This window comes from Clinocottus analis, unplaced genomic scaffold (genome assembly GCF_023055335.1).
Source record: "Clinocottus analis isolate CAN_PGR_092001 unplaced genomic scaffold, fCliAna1.0.p SCAF_3, whole genome shotgun sequence".
In the NCBI taxonomy this organism is placed as follows: domain Eukaryota; kingdom Metazoa; phylum Chordata; class Actinopteri; order Perciformes; family Cottidae; genus Clinocottus; species Clinocottus analis.
Genome location: NW_027176042.1, coordinates 3,171,804 through 3,186,816, shown reverse-complemented (window position 1 = coordinate 3,186,816; position 15,013 = coordinate 3,171,804). Strand labels below are relative to the sequence as shown.

The following is a 15,013-nucleotide window of genomic DNA, read 5'->3' as shown; positions in this document are numbered from 1 at the left end:
CAGTACTAAAAACTTATGAGGTATAAAAAGGGCAACAAATAACCTGAAGGTTTGTTCTGACCTCTTGGTTGTCTGACATGTTGGAAAAAGAGCCAAGTTGCTCCATTTTCCGGTCTTGATTTAGCCCTGTAAGCTGCTGGAGCTCCTATTATATGTTGATTGTTGATTTCTGTCAACTAATATCTGGATGAATCTGAATGTGGAGGTCAGAGTGAGATTAATTTGCAAAAAAACAGCAAAACAATATGTGCACATGGTTTCATTTAACTTCAATGCGGCTTTGAATGTCCTTCTAGCGAGTTCCAGATTACTTTGACGCAACAGTGTGAAAGAGATGACTTAAGCCTGGCAGGTTTCTACATGACTAGAGGATCACAGTCAGATCAAACTGCACTTCAGCTCTTGTCATTTGCATGTGTGATCTGACTGCTTTGCTTTGGAACGATGTGTAGACAAAGAATCACAATTTTTAGCCCACCAGAGAAATTGTTCTGTCAAATTTCAACATAAGGTAATTTCCTCTCAATGTGGACCGACGTCGTTTCTCCACATCTGTCCGCCAAAGACAGACCACCAATGTTTTCACCTGGACCTCGAAATAGTTGATACAGTAAGTTAGCTAGAAGTATGTAAACGGGGATTAGTCATTCAGCCTAAAATACACTGAAGCATCTGCTGGTGAAATAACAACGAACACTGGGAGAGACGGTTTCCACCAGCTGCCTGTTTCTCACCACAGGTCAGGACAGAGGAGATATTTCTCATGGGTTCATCACACACTCAGCAGCCGAGCAGAACCAGGCAGATTGTTTTCATGCTGGCATGAGCCACTATTAGAAAGTCTGCAGTAAGGCAAAATCAGGGTCTCATGTTGCCACAATTTTGTTATATTGTTGTGTTTCTTTTAATGGATTTTGACACATTTCAAAGCTCACTGTTTCTTTGTCGAACAGATTTGTGACAAGACATTCATTCATCAGCATAGCACAGTGACTGCACTGGTTATAATTGCATCAGATACAAAAAGTAATTTCTGTTCTTGTCTTGTTAGACCTTAGTGCTGCGTTTGACACCATTGATCATGACATCCTGTTACAGAGACTAGACCAGCGGACTGTTTTTAAAGGTACCGCATTAAACTGGTTTAAGTCCTATTTATTAGATCGATCTCAATACACAATCTTCTTGATACTCTAAAATACACTGTGCACTCTTCCTGGAACCTTGAAAGAATTACAAATAAACATACAAATATCTTTGCAGTTTATTACATTAATTTGATATACACTTTAATGATTACAAACTGACTCTTCTCGTCACTTGGTTGGTTCGTATGCCATTGTCCGACCAAATTATTAATGGTCGGACAATATTTCAACTTAAATAAATATGTCCACACCTTACAAATATCAACTAAATCAAACTATATCGACTGTGGATGTTTTCCTGCCTGTCTGGTGACGTCACCTTTATCGACCATGTCAGTGAGATCAATGAATATGAGCAGATCTTCCGTTCATTAGGTGACGCATGCCTGTCAATCAGTCCTTTTCTCTGTGTGGACCTGAACTGAAACCCCAGAGCTCAGTGACTTGATGCTGATTTCTTATTAAACATCGCCATCTACTGGCGTAAGAATTGGATGCAGAGGCCAGGTCAGTTTGCTGATACACTGGCTGGAGACTGAAGTCTTTTTGTTAAAACATCATGATCTGGGTTAGTGCTTGCGTTTACCTCAGACACTAACCAATCCCATCATTTTGACTGTGAGAAAAATCTAGGAGAAAAATCACTTAATATCAGTCTCAGCAGACATTATGTACACATTCAACTGTACAAGTGGCATATAACCAGTTCATAAATGCTTTGTAACATACTTGGGCTGATGTACGTAGTGTGTTTGTCAACAATTAAAACACCTGTAGGTCGGTGAAGGCTGCTGTTGCTGAGATTATAATTGTTTTTGATTTTGCAACCGCTGTATAATTGTTTGGTCTGTCCTTGTGTGAAAGACATGAAGTTGGCAAGCAGCTCGTTTTCTGCCAAATAAAGCCAAATTAAAACACAACATGTTTTAGTGCTGCGTACTGTGATATTTGCAGTTCTATTACCATGAACTCAATGATAACAATACGTTAAGAACAACAAACATTTTAACGGGGAGAAGAAGGAAGACACCTTAGAAAGAGCAACAGAGGACGATCCCTCTACATGGACAAAAATATATAAATATATTATATATTATTCATTCTATGAGAGTTATTCATATGTATTATTTATATAATGAGAGTTCTAACTACCAAAAAATACCACAAAAAACAACAACAGTAGCTATAGTAAAAAAAAAAAAGATATTAAAAGCTGTAATGGCCTTGGTAATGCAACTAATAATAATAATAATAATAATAATAATAATAATAATAATAAAAGCAGTAGTTGTCGAGAGGACGGTCCAGATAAAACCATGATCTATGTAAACGTGTGAGATGTGAAAGCACAAAGAAGCAAAGTCAGTAATGTGCATTAAAGTAAAATGAATTCCTATGGAAGGAGACAGAGAAGAGGAGAGAGGAGCTCAGTGTAGGATGTCCCCCAGCAGTCTGAAGGCCTCCAGCCGCATGGACCACAGCAAACCTGAGCCCTCTTTGTTTCATATCATTGCAAAATATGTATCTTTCGATTTGTGACTTTGAGTTTGACAAAGCAAATATATTTCTGATATTATAGAGTCTCCAGGATTAGTCAAAACTATAGGTGATTAACAATTAATGATCATTTTATTATTAATAATGATAATAATTATTGATGATATAATAATGTATGTTGCTGTCCTAAACGCGTACCATTGCTGTAGAAACATGTTTTTTAATGTCTAACATTACAAATTAATACAAGTTTAAATCAAAGTTTACAAATGGAAATTAAACTTTAAATTACAATGTTTTCACATTGAGCATATATACAGTAAATGGGTCAAACCACGTGGTGCACGGCATACAGTTCACGTTCACAGGTCAACGTCGTAATGACGTCACCGGCATGACGCCCTCAGAGACGCAATAAACCCAACTGTGCCCGGAGCACTCCGCTACTCGGGATTCACTTTACACGTTGAGCTCTTTGCACTGTCCGGGTGTTGCGTTGTGCCCAGCCGCCTCCGTGAGGTAACCCGGTGAGAGTTTGGAGTCCACCCTGGAGGAGCAGAGCAGACGTGACGGGGGGAACAACACGGGTTCACCTGACGGGACTGCCCGCTCCTGTTGCGGGACTGGACCTGGAGAGACATGGGAGCCGTTCTCGGAGCCTTTTCCCTCGCGAGCTGGGTGAGTTCCGGCAGCGCCAACGTTATTCACAACCCCTGTCTCTCCCATTGACGGGCACCCCGGTGGCGTCATGATAGTGTTTAGCAACAGGTGACACCGCACGCGCCAAACTCCACTTAAATGCCTGCCGTTTTAATCCACGGTCCTTTTCGTCGCTTCTGGTTTACAACGCACACCACGTAATGTAGAACATTAGCTCGCGACTGTGATTTATTGGTGACTTCTTCTCAAAGCAGGACCTCCCCGCTAATGGACTCAGTTATTGAATCATTTCACTTCATTTTTAAAGTGCAGATATTGACTATAACTGCAACTAGTATACGAAATATGTTCGTTTAGTGCTTCATTCTGCACGTAACCTGATTCACTTTGCGATGACCCCCCCCCCCCCCACACACACACACACACACACACACACCTCCCTCCAGATTTTTGAACATACTCGAAGGACATTAAAACGTGTTTCTGTTTCCAAGAAGCGGAACTTAACCCATATGCTCCTTTAAAGCGACTGTTGTGAAGTGTAAGACAGAACAGGAAGCCCGAGGCAAAGCATGGGGTTACTCATAACACACTCGGACATCTGATTAATTGGATTAACTCTGCGTTGTCGCACGAGCGCCATATTCAGAAATGTTGCCCATCATGTGGAGTCCCACGATGATGATGCAGAGAAAAGAGCAGCGCAGGGCGACAGGAGGGAGACGGTCACATCCCGGACAATTTAGAGGACTACATCTTCCTAATTATTGTATCCATTTTGGCTATGTATTTATTAAACTATGTAATATAAGATCAATTAACCCTTTATTCGTTCCATAACGTGATGCAAACGAACAAGACATAAGTAAAACAACAATAATACAATAAAAACAAGTGTACTAAATAAGTAATGTACCAAAAAACTGATGGAACAAAGCTCAACGGTGAAAAGGGGCTGCTGTAACAAACTGCAGCTCAGCATTTATACAAATAATGGCAACGTCACAAAGTTGTCCAATACTCTGATATTATTTTGTTTATGGGGATTTTAAAACCCAAAAGAAGAAACATATACAGGAGCTGTAATTAGAAAATGTTTAGGGTTTTCTTTGACTATTAAATTCATAATATAATCTAATATAAATCCTGTCTGTGCTTTTCAGTAGAGGACTGTCAACTCTGCGAAGCTCAAGCAAAGTAAACACACCACGTCTCAGTGATTATACTCCTATAAACTAATTTCTGTGGCTGGGTGGGTCATGTGCTGCCTGCATGTTATCTGGCACACATCACCTCGGCCGAGTCTGCGTTTGTACTAAGCTGACCTTGTCTGGCTGGCACGGGTATTAAGTTGTTGACAATCTTCCCGGCCTCCTTTATCTCTTGACTCCGCTCAGTTGTTGGTGTGGGAATGAGAAACTGAAGCGCTTCATTGTTTGAACACAGCGGCAGTTTGAGTGCTGGCCCTGTTTTTTTTTTTTATTGAAGGGAGATATAATAAACCATAAATAATGCTTTCTGAGCAGTGGTTCCCCACCTCTCTTCAGTGATGTACTCCATGTGAAATATTCCTTCAGCCGAGTACCCTCTAACCAGCGCGATGCATTTTTAGTAGAAAAAAAGATGTAATACACGGCGCTGTGCCATCAGTGTCAGATTTAATATGGAATGAATAAAATTTAATTCTGTTCATGAACTTACACTAATATTTTATTGAATATTTATATATTATGAATGCAATTTTTTCAAGGATTTTAGAATGTATGCTCATTTAAAATATATTTCTAAAAAATCTCACATACTGTATCCCCTGGAGAGCCATCATGTACCTCCAATTTGAGAACCACTGCTCTGAAAGGTCAGACTCAGATGAACCTCTCTGTTTTACACCAAATGCTTTTCTATACAGTTGAGGGACCTTTTCCAAGATCACTATCAGCATTCATTTCAATATAAAGGTTCTCTATTCAGAGCACTACGAGCAAGCTAACCCATGAGTAGATTAGTTCAAGGGTTGAAAGGCAGCGAGACTAAACATCGGATTGATGCGGTCTTTTAGTTCAGGCATGACTAAAACGTAGTGATCATCAGGTGGTAGATGACTCTAAGATGATGGTCTTTCATGTTGACTCTGATTCACCACATCAGCCTTTGTCTGCTGCCAATTAACAGAACAACATGGGGATGTTTTCTATGCTCTGATATCTCTCACTGCTCCTCGCATGCCTTCATAGTGAGATGACCTTGGTTCACTGTAAATTACTAAACATTCCTGACAAAGAACAGCCCCAACACTTGAGTTTACAACTAACAAAAACAAGTTAAACTAGAAATTCAAATAGCCGGCGCAGCTCCTTGAGGAGTAAATCGATGTTTCCGATGTCCCCTTCTTTTTCAGGTGGATACTGAAATTTATGTTTTTGTCTGTTCCCAGGTGCCGTGCCTGTGCAGTAGTGCGACCTGTTTGATATGCAGCTGCTGCCCGAGCACCAGGAACTCCACGGTGACCAGGGTCATCTACGCCTCCATCTTGCTGCTGGGGACCATTGTTGCCTGCATCATGCTGTCGCCGGGTGTGGATGAGCAGCTGAAAAGGGTACGAGTGGACTGTGGAGATGAAGAAAATGCATACATGGAACAGCAACGCTCTATTTCTGTGTCAAACAGATTGGGACGTAATCACACAGTGGTTGATGGCAGCAAAGATTGTGTGCACTGGTTTAATGAAGCTGTCCGCTGATTAGAATGTGGTGGTCAAAGGGCGCTGTGACTTCATAAAACACATTCTTTGGTTTACTGTATGTACACAAATAAGAGCAACACCAGACATTTTGAAATATCTTACTGGTGTTATTGTCATAAACTATTATTCAAATTAAGTTATTTTGAAGCTGCTTATCTGTGTTGTTATACGTTAGTGTTATAACTTAGTTGTGTGGTCTCCTGCCTTTGTAAAAAACAAGTAATGATCAAATAATAAATATTAATATTTCTCTACTGATGTATCCTAAGTTAAGTATATTGTGAGGTGAAGAGCCAATTGTGCTAACCCCTTTCCAAATTAATTCACACAGAGCCACACACTGACTGACTTTGGTTAGATGTGTAAATTCATGTTCATTACAGGCTTAAATTAGATCAGTTGAGGTTCCCAATGTTTTTTTAAATATTAGTTTAATTGTCCAGCACTATTTAGCCTCACATGGAGTTCAGCTCCTGCTCATCTGAGCCCATCGTTTCTAAATGTTAAGTTCCTATGTGACCCTTGTGGTCTGCTGCAGATCCCAGGCTTCTGTGAAGACGGGGCTGGCTCTTCTATCCCCGGCATGCAGGCGGATGTCGACTGTCAAATGTTCGTGGGCTACAAGGCAGTGTACCGCATCTGCTTTGGCATGAGTGTGTGGTTCCTGGGGTTCGCCCTTCTTATGATTAACATCAAGAACAGCAGAGACCCACGAGCCACCATCCACAATGGGTAAGCACTGCAGTAACACACAATGCCCTCCAACACTGGTGTGTCTCTTTTCCTGCTTCTGTTTTTTAACGACTTTCAACCTCAAAATTTACATTGGAGGTTTTTCATGAAACACAGTATGTCAAATGAACAAAAAAGGGAAAAAGAAGAAGTTTGTCTTTCTCTGTCTTCTGAGCGTGTGCACCGTAACACTAGGTCAGAAGTTATACAACATGTCATTTGGCAAATACCTTTGTCCTGCACACACCCTTGAAGTCCCGTTTTAAAGCACAATACTCGTCCATTGATCCGGCCTCCGTATCCATTTGGGTGTCCAATCAATATTGATCCGAAAAGTTTAGGTCTGCTCAGCATTATGTGGCCCTTGCATGTGCCATTGAGGGGTCATTTTTAGGGTCTCGCCGGGAGACTATAGGCTGTTTGGGCCATGTGGTGTAACAATAAGACTGATTGCTTGGAATGTCCGTCCAGCTTTGGCCATGAACCCAACAGCTATGGTATGACCATGATTTAGCTCTTTATTAGATTAAAATGAGCACGTTAACCGGCTAAATGTGAAACAACCTGGTCGTGGACCTCCAACTGCAGACTCTCATCTCAAGTTGCTAATGAACAGTAAACGATAATGACAACTAAACGATGAGCAGCATACGGAAGAGGAAGTCTGAGCCTGGATATCTGCTGGTGACAGTAGATATCCAGATACACAGCCCATTGATGCCAGAGGCCTCTTTTAGACAGTTATGGCGGCAAATGAAAGAATAATGCCAGCAAGCTTTACATCACAGCTCTTGCCTTTTCCTACATAATGGTTATCAAACAGTGCAGTACACAGTAACCACATGGTTCCTCTGCCAATCACTCAGCAGCTCCACTGGTTTGTCACACATTTAAATCTTGGAGCGTGTTATTCCATTGTTGAAAGTGTTGTACTGAGATGACATATTTTAGGCATTGGTTGACTTTGAGGGTTACGTAATAGGTGAGCTCTTGATACAACTCTAAAATACATGTTTGTGCGCATGTTATTGTGTACTTTATTTTCAGATTTTGGTTCTTTAAGTTTGCTGCCTTGATGGCCATTACAGCCGGTGCCTTTTACATTCCTGATGGGCCTTTTACCTACAGTAAGAACGTAACATTTTAAGGTTTTGGCATCTTAGATCTTGACATCCAACGCACACAGAGTTGCACAACAGCTGAGTAATCGAATGAACTGTGTATCTGTCGTCGCAGCGTGGTTCGTCGTGGGCTCCGGTGGAGCTTTCTGTTTTATTCTGATCCAGCTGGTGCTGCTAGTGGACTTTGCCCACTCCTGGAACGAGTCCTGGATGGACAAGATGGAGACTGGCAACTCCCGGTGCTGGTATGCAGGTCAGTAACTCAAGCTGTGGCACAAACACATGCTGCTGTCAACTGTGTTTTGAGAATGTACTTTAAAAATCCCAAATGAAACATGCTGACTAAAATTTATGGATTTTTGAATGTGGTGTTGATAGACATGCCAGTTCAAAGAGGCAAAACACAGTGGAAAACTGCTCACAGGTGACAGAAACATTTAATGTTTGGTTGCTGGGAGTGAAGACTTATTATCGTTTACTTATATACTTGATTATGAAAGTTTTAGTCTTTTTTTGTTCAATATATTTACCTTTGGTTTCCAGCTTTGCTGGTGGTCACGATCTTCAACTACATCCTGTCCTGTATTGCTGTCGTCCTGTTCTTCGTCTTCTACACCAAACCTGATGGCTGTTTCATCAACAAGTTCTTCATCAGCTTCAACATGTTGTTCTGCATCGTGGTCTCTGTTATCTCCGTGCTGCATAAAGTACAGGTACAGTACTTCAGTGTCAATCATTCAATCAGGTGTGACCAACAATGTGTGTTTCTGTAGTTACAGTAAATACAACAGATAACTATTGTACTCTTTAATGATAAATGGTCAGGCTTGATCCTTACGGTCTTCCCTTATAATCTTCCTCATTAAACTCAAACAGACAAATTTCAAGTTCTGTTTTTTAAACTTTAATTAGAAGGCTCCAGGTCTTGCTCTATTTCTCTCTCTCATACACATCACATGCACTTTAAAAATGAACACATAACAATCAAAGATTATGGATCAATCAAAGTCACAAACTGTGACTTTAAACCTCCGCTCTGTAGGACTAATAACGTCACTGGACATGCCGCTGGCTAAACGCGCACTCGCTAAACGCTACTTCCTCTGCATGGCGGGACAAAACAGGGAAGGACGTTACTGCTAAGACCCATTATGTAGCAGATTCGGGGGTCATCTTTCCGCCCGTCCACACTACAATGCAACTCCGGAGTTTTCAAACTAACAAAGCCACAATGCTGGCCTTTTCAAACCACCCTGTTTTTGAGGGGTTAAGCCTCCGTATTCTGGGCTCAAGGTGTGAACGAAGCAAAATATTTATAATAGTGTGGATGTAGCTTTTGTCTTCCAACTTTAACCTTTTCACAAGTGTTTTCACATGAAAATGAACAGGAACATCTTGGTTGCCTAAAAATGGTGATGGTGTTAGCGTGTAATAATTATTTAATGCCTGGTGTAGCCTCCGGAAGAATTCAGTTCGACAACTTTTCTCGTTCTCGTAATTGATTTCCTCTGATCATAAGTACAGTAACAAGCGCTGCAATCGCGATAGCAGGGAGTCGTCCAGTCAACGCGCAGGTTGACCGTCCAAAACAACCCCCCAATAGCTAGAAGTTCAGCTCTTTATTACACAGTTTTTTGTCATCAACATAACGCAAGCAAAGTAACACGTAATTGGCTCTAAAGGAGGAGAATCGTGTCCTCATCTTTTCTCATAAGGCTTGAATGTGCAACGGGCCAGTCTGCTTTCCTAATGTCAATATACTCATAAACAAGTGACTAACTTCCCTTGAGAACTGGACATTTCATGGACACAACTACAGCTGCATAACTGTGTTATAGTGACCTCGCTAACCTGAACTTCATTAGACATGAAGAATATGAAAAATGGATTTATATTATCAATGGCCAAAATGCCAAACATCGTATTCAAAATCGTATTCCACAAACTAATGGGTGAAGTCAAATGCTATAACGAGTGTTAGAGCCAGATTTGCATTACTGTCAGGATATAGTGTCCGTTTTGCAAATACAACTTAATTAACTATAATTTCTCACTAAGATTAAAGGACAATTTTTGTTGTACAAATTGTAAAGCCCTTTGATACAGATTTGTGACTTTTTGATTAAAAATAATAGAAGTTTGCGGAGACACCACCATCGTCGGCTGGAAAACAAACAAGCCGGAGAATTCATATCGCAAGGAAATTAACAATCTTGTGGTCAGATTGTTAAAACCAAGTAACTGATTTTTGATTGTAGAGGATTTTTAGGAAGCGAAGTCACACACCTTTAATCTACATTAATGACATAAACGCTTAGATGTATTTCTTAAGGAAATTTAAGAAAACAAAATGCTCCTGCCAAGTTCAGCTTGAATTGGTTTTGTGCCTGAGCAGAGCCAAACAGAAATTAAAAGGTGATAACCACCCCAGCCATCAGCGATACAGAGGTATCAGCTGCTTTATCACCAGACTACAGGGCAGCTTCTTTCCTCGGGCTGTAGACTCTTTCTCCACACCCATAAATAGATGACATGGAACTCTTTGTTACGCTGGTTTTACACATGATCACACCAGAGCCTTTTGCACTACCCTCATTCCCACCACACCAAAGTCTCTCCAAGTATATCAAGATTATTATATAAGTAACTGTATTTTTTAACTTTTTTTACATTATATTCTAAGGTATATATTTGTATTTCTGTGCTCTGAACTAAACATTGGATCACAACCTATTCCCAAAATATGTCCGTCCACTCACTGCTCTTATTCATACTTTCAGTCACATTTTACATTCTTCATCAGTGAATAGAGTTTGCTCAGTCCTCACGGAGTATTTCACATCATATATTTATGGGTTTCTGACTATTTGATTTGTGTTTGTCCACAGGAGTCTCAGGCACGTTCAGGTCTTCTACAGTCCTCCATCATCACCTTGTACACCATGTATCTGACCTGGTCTGCCATGACCAATGAGCCTGGTGAGGCTGTGTGCCGGAAATGTTGCTGTAAACAATCAAGCACTTATGAATAGCAGAATTAACAGCCGCCCATTAGCCCCATATAAGAAACCGGACAAGTATCTGTTCATGGCTCTATTTGTATGCATTGTTGCAGTCATTTTAAAGAAATTCTTCTTTTAATGCCAGTAACTTTGAGTTATAGCTTAAGTTAGTTATTCTTTTGGTTGTTCTTTTCAAAATGCATGATGTGTGTTGTACTTGCATCAGCGCAACATGCTGTAGTTAATTGATTCCTCCATTGACCAAAAGCATTACATTTCATTTGAAATGGGTCAAGTATCATTTTCAAGCTACTTTCATGGCTGCCATGTCTTGTGCTCACACGTGACAGAGACCACAGAAGCTACGGGTCCACGGCAGGGTAACCGTTGGAGCCCAATATTATATTTTCTATGAGGTAAAGCCTGCACTGTAACTAGTTTTTTAAGTTATACTTCAATCAAGCCAAACAATATTATGAGAAAAAATGACTCTTCTCTCTTGATTTATTTCCTCAGTAAACATTGTAAACATGACTTTATGGTCTTAATCTCTAGTTTGAAATCTTCTTCAATCCGGCATGACGTTCATTTAGTAATTTATGGTAAATTGAAATTGTAATACAAAATAAAGCAAACTGCTTTAGGGCGGGGCTACCTTGTGATTGACATTACCAATCATTTTGGTCGCCTACAATTGGCTAATTTTGCATTCGGTTGTACTTAGCTCCACCCTCCCGAGTCACTTCAGGTAATAAAAAACAAGATGCCGATGCAGATGACAGAAGGCCGAACCCGACTTTCAAAACTAGTACACAAACCAACGGGTGACGTCACAGTGACTGTGTCCACTTCTTATACAGTGCATGGCGCCCTTTAAATGTTTAAATCTGTTATTTTCAAAAATAGAGTGCCCTTAGAATTTTTAACAGCCCCCTTCATCCTGTCACTTCATCCTTGCGCCTTGCTCGGGTAAAACTGTGTTTTGTCTCAATATCATCCATCAGTGATAGTAATCTTCTATCAGAATCAGTGTCTATCACTACATCTAGATTCAAACATTGTGCTTGTGTTTTCTCTCCTGGCCTCAGACCGAGAATGCAACCCCAGCCTACTGAGCATCTTCCATCAGATTGCGGCCCCCACAGCGGCCCCCTTGGAGATGGAGAACCAGACAGCCGTGGTGATCATCGGCACAGAGGATCCAGTCCTGACATCCCCGTACCTGCAGTGGTGGGACGCCCAGAGCATCGTGGGGCTCACGATATTTGTCCTCTGTATCCTCTACTCAAGGTTAGGCAAGAAACAATGTGACTGTGGGAAAGTGTTTGTCACAGGACTGACTCTTCACAGCTGAGCACCCTCCTGGAGGTTTGATTGCATCACATGCAGGACCTCTTCACTGTCATAAACAAATTCATGAAATACAAAACAAAAAAATTATGTCATAAACACTTAATCATCATTTATTAACGTAGACAATGTTTTTCTCAATTTCAAAACTAATGAAGTAAGTTTCAACATTCAGTTTCTGTTCTGTAATTTTCAGTCATATCTCATTATATTTATCTGCTAGTTGCTTTTTCCAAGGTCAAGAGTGTGGACAAGTATTTTAAAAGCACTCAAGGAACTAAAAGTTCAACGTTTTGGATGTTGTGTTGATTTTGGTGTTCCCTGTGGACAAAAGCGGTACCTGAATTTTGCTTGCGTAGCTAAAGAAAGATTTGAAGTAACCAACAACCTATTAGTATGAGAAATGTCTGATGTTGTGGTGGACACTTCAGAGCCATCAGTATCCATTTATCTCTTTATTCCTCCCTCAGTATTCGTTCGTCCAGCACCAGCCAGGTGAACAAGCTCACCATGGCCTCCAAAGACTCGGTCATCCTGGCTGAGGGCGGCAGCAGCCCAGACCTCTCAGAGGAGTCCACCGGACCCCGCCGGGTGGAGGACAACGAGCGCGACATGGTCCAGTACAGCTACTCCTTCTTCCACTTCATGCTCTTCCTGGCCTCACTTTACATTATGATGACCCTCACCAACTGGTACAGGTCAGTCCTCCGAACTCAGCCTTATACATCCATGAGAAGCACCAAATAAGACAGTGTTGCACCTATATGCATACTGGTCTGTTATTTTTCCAGATTGCAACCTGAAAGACACATTTTGAATTGTTAATCTGTAATTACCTTAAACTATAGTAGCTGCTGTCAGGGTTAACATGTGAAATCACAACAAGAAAAAAATGTAAATGTTGTGTTTGCTTTTCTAAGAGGTCATGGTGGACGTCATTTTACACATAATTAGCTACAACTAATAATTGTCCAAAGCTTTTTAAATGTGCTCCATACGAAATTCAGAGCAGATCTATTGACTAATACACACTCTCAACGTGACAGAGCTAAGCGTGTTTACCAGATGTAAGAGCCGTGTGGGAGTAACATGCAAAAAGAGCACGCAGAGAGGCTTCATTCTCTGCTCAGCCAGACATTGCTGTATATCTTTACATAATAAATAGTTATTTGCTTCAATATTAGTGCTTTGAACATCCTAGTAAATAGGACCGAGACTACTAAATGTGTGGTTAAGTTATTTTTTTAAATAACTCTGGTAAACACAATATTTTAAATTTGTGCTGTTCAAACTGTCATCAAAGCAACTTTATGAGCAACATGTTGAAGACTGAGAGACCTTTTGTTGTGTTCTGCTCCCGACAGCCCCGATGCCGACTACACCGTAACCAGCAAGTGGCCAGCAGTGTGGGTGAAGATCAGCTCCTGCTGGGTGTGCTTGGCCCTGTACACCTGGACCCTGGTGGCCCCCATGATCCTCACCAACCGAGACTTCAGCTGATCAGCGACTCCACCCTGTCCTCCAAAAAACTCTGACCATATTGCCTACATCTTACTCTCAAAATTCAACTTGCATTTTATACTGACTTTAGTTGTAATATTTCAGTTTCACAATTGGGTCTGGTTAAAAGGTGACATACCAGCTGTTTTCAGTTCCAGGTTTACTGTCGTGCAAACATCCTATTTTTTTGTGTACGTTTGTAATGTGAACTGAATAATAATGTGAATTGTAAATCAATTACAAATATATTCACTTTGCTTTGAAATATGAATGTATTACAATAGTAATAACGAGGGTTTGTAAACTGCACACAGTAGCAAGCCTATGTAGTTTAATGCCCTGCCTTCCAATGCCTTGTAGTCTGTAAAATGTTTCAGATATGTGAATATATTAGGATTAATATGAAATACATGATTGGAGAAGTAAACACATTCCTGCATCTGACTCAAAGTCAATTCCTGACAAATATTTATGGACTAAGATAGTCACCGTAAAGGTGAGATGTGACAGTTCCAGGTTGTACAATATATCCAGACAATGACAGACCTGCACTGGACACACATGTAATCTCATATGATATGAGTGATGATGTTATTATTATGTGTGTATCATTGTATGACTTCAAATAGTGTGTAATAGCTTTAATGTGTATTTTTTTTGTCCTGCAAAGATGTTATGTCATCTTTTTTTAAATCTAAGAATGAAGTTTTGTAAGAAATGTTTGGGAATACTTAAAAGGTTAATTATGTTTAAGAATATGAATCAAACCAGACGTATGTGATACAATTGCTAACCAAAATGCCTTGTAAGCCAAAGTGATTTTCTGTCGTCAGTATTTGCTTCTGCACTTTCTGTATAGATTTACAGTTCGTTATGATTGCTTTGACTCAGATTCTCTCTGCTAAGCTCAACACAAATAAATGAGCCGGTGCAACATACGTTGTGTTTATCTGAGTATCATTGTATAAGTCAAACAATTATATGTAATCGTTGTTTCATGTTTAAAAAGATCATTGTCAAGTGATCCCTTAAAACAATAAGGTTTAAACTTGCACAGAAGTAAGACATAAATTGACAAATTCTAAGTTATTTAATGAAGGAATTATCATTACATTGCTCCACAATTTACAAAAACATACACTAGAAAGTTGCAGGGATGATGTGTCTTTGTACACTAAGCAGGAAGTTGGCATCGCACTGGTTCCCTAAACAAACAGACAATGGGATTTGTCCCATTAGATTTTGGATTATTGTGGAAAA

The 15,013-nt window shown here is 40.3% G+C and overlaps 1 protein-coding gene across 1 annotated transcript; it reads left to right on the top strand.

Moving 5' to 3' along the window:
* The first annotated feature begins 3,066 nt into the window (after positions 1–3,066).
* On the top strand, positions 3,067–14,678 carry si:ch73-267c23.10 (serine incorporator 1). Its single transcript, XM_068594952.1, has 10 exons — positions 3,067–3,323; positions 5,740–5,901; positions 6,587–6,780; positions 7,828–7,907; positions 8,017–8,154; positions 8,445–8,614; positions 10,790–10,880; positions 11,992–12,193; positions 12,724–12,951; positions 13,618–14,678. Exons 1-10 carry the CDS (start codon positions 3,285–3,287, stop codon positions 13,751–13,753), a joined length of 1,440 nt encoding a protein of 479 aa, XP_068451053.1. The 5' UTR covers positions 3,067–3,284; the 3' UTR covers positions 13,754–14,678.
* Positions 14,679–15,013: the final 335 nt, after the last annotated feature.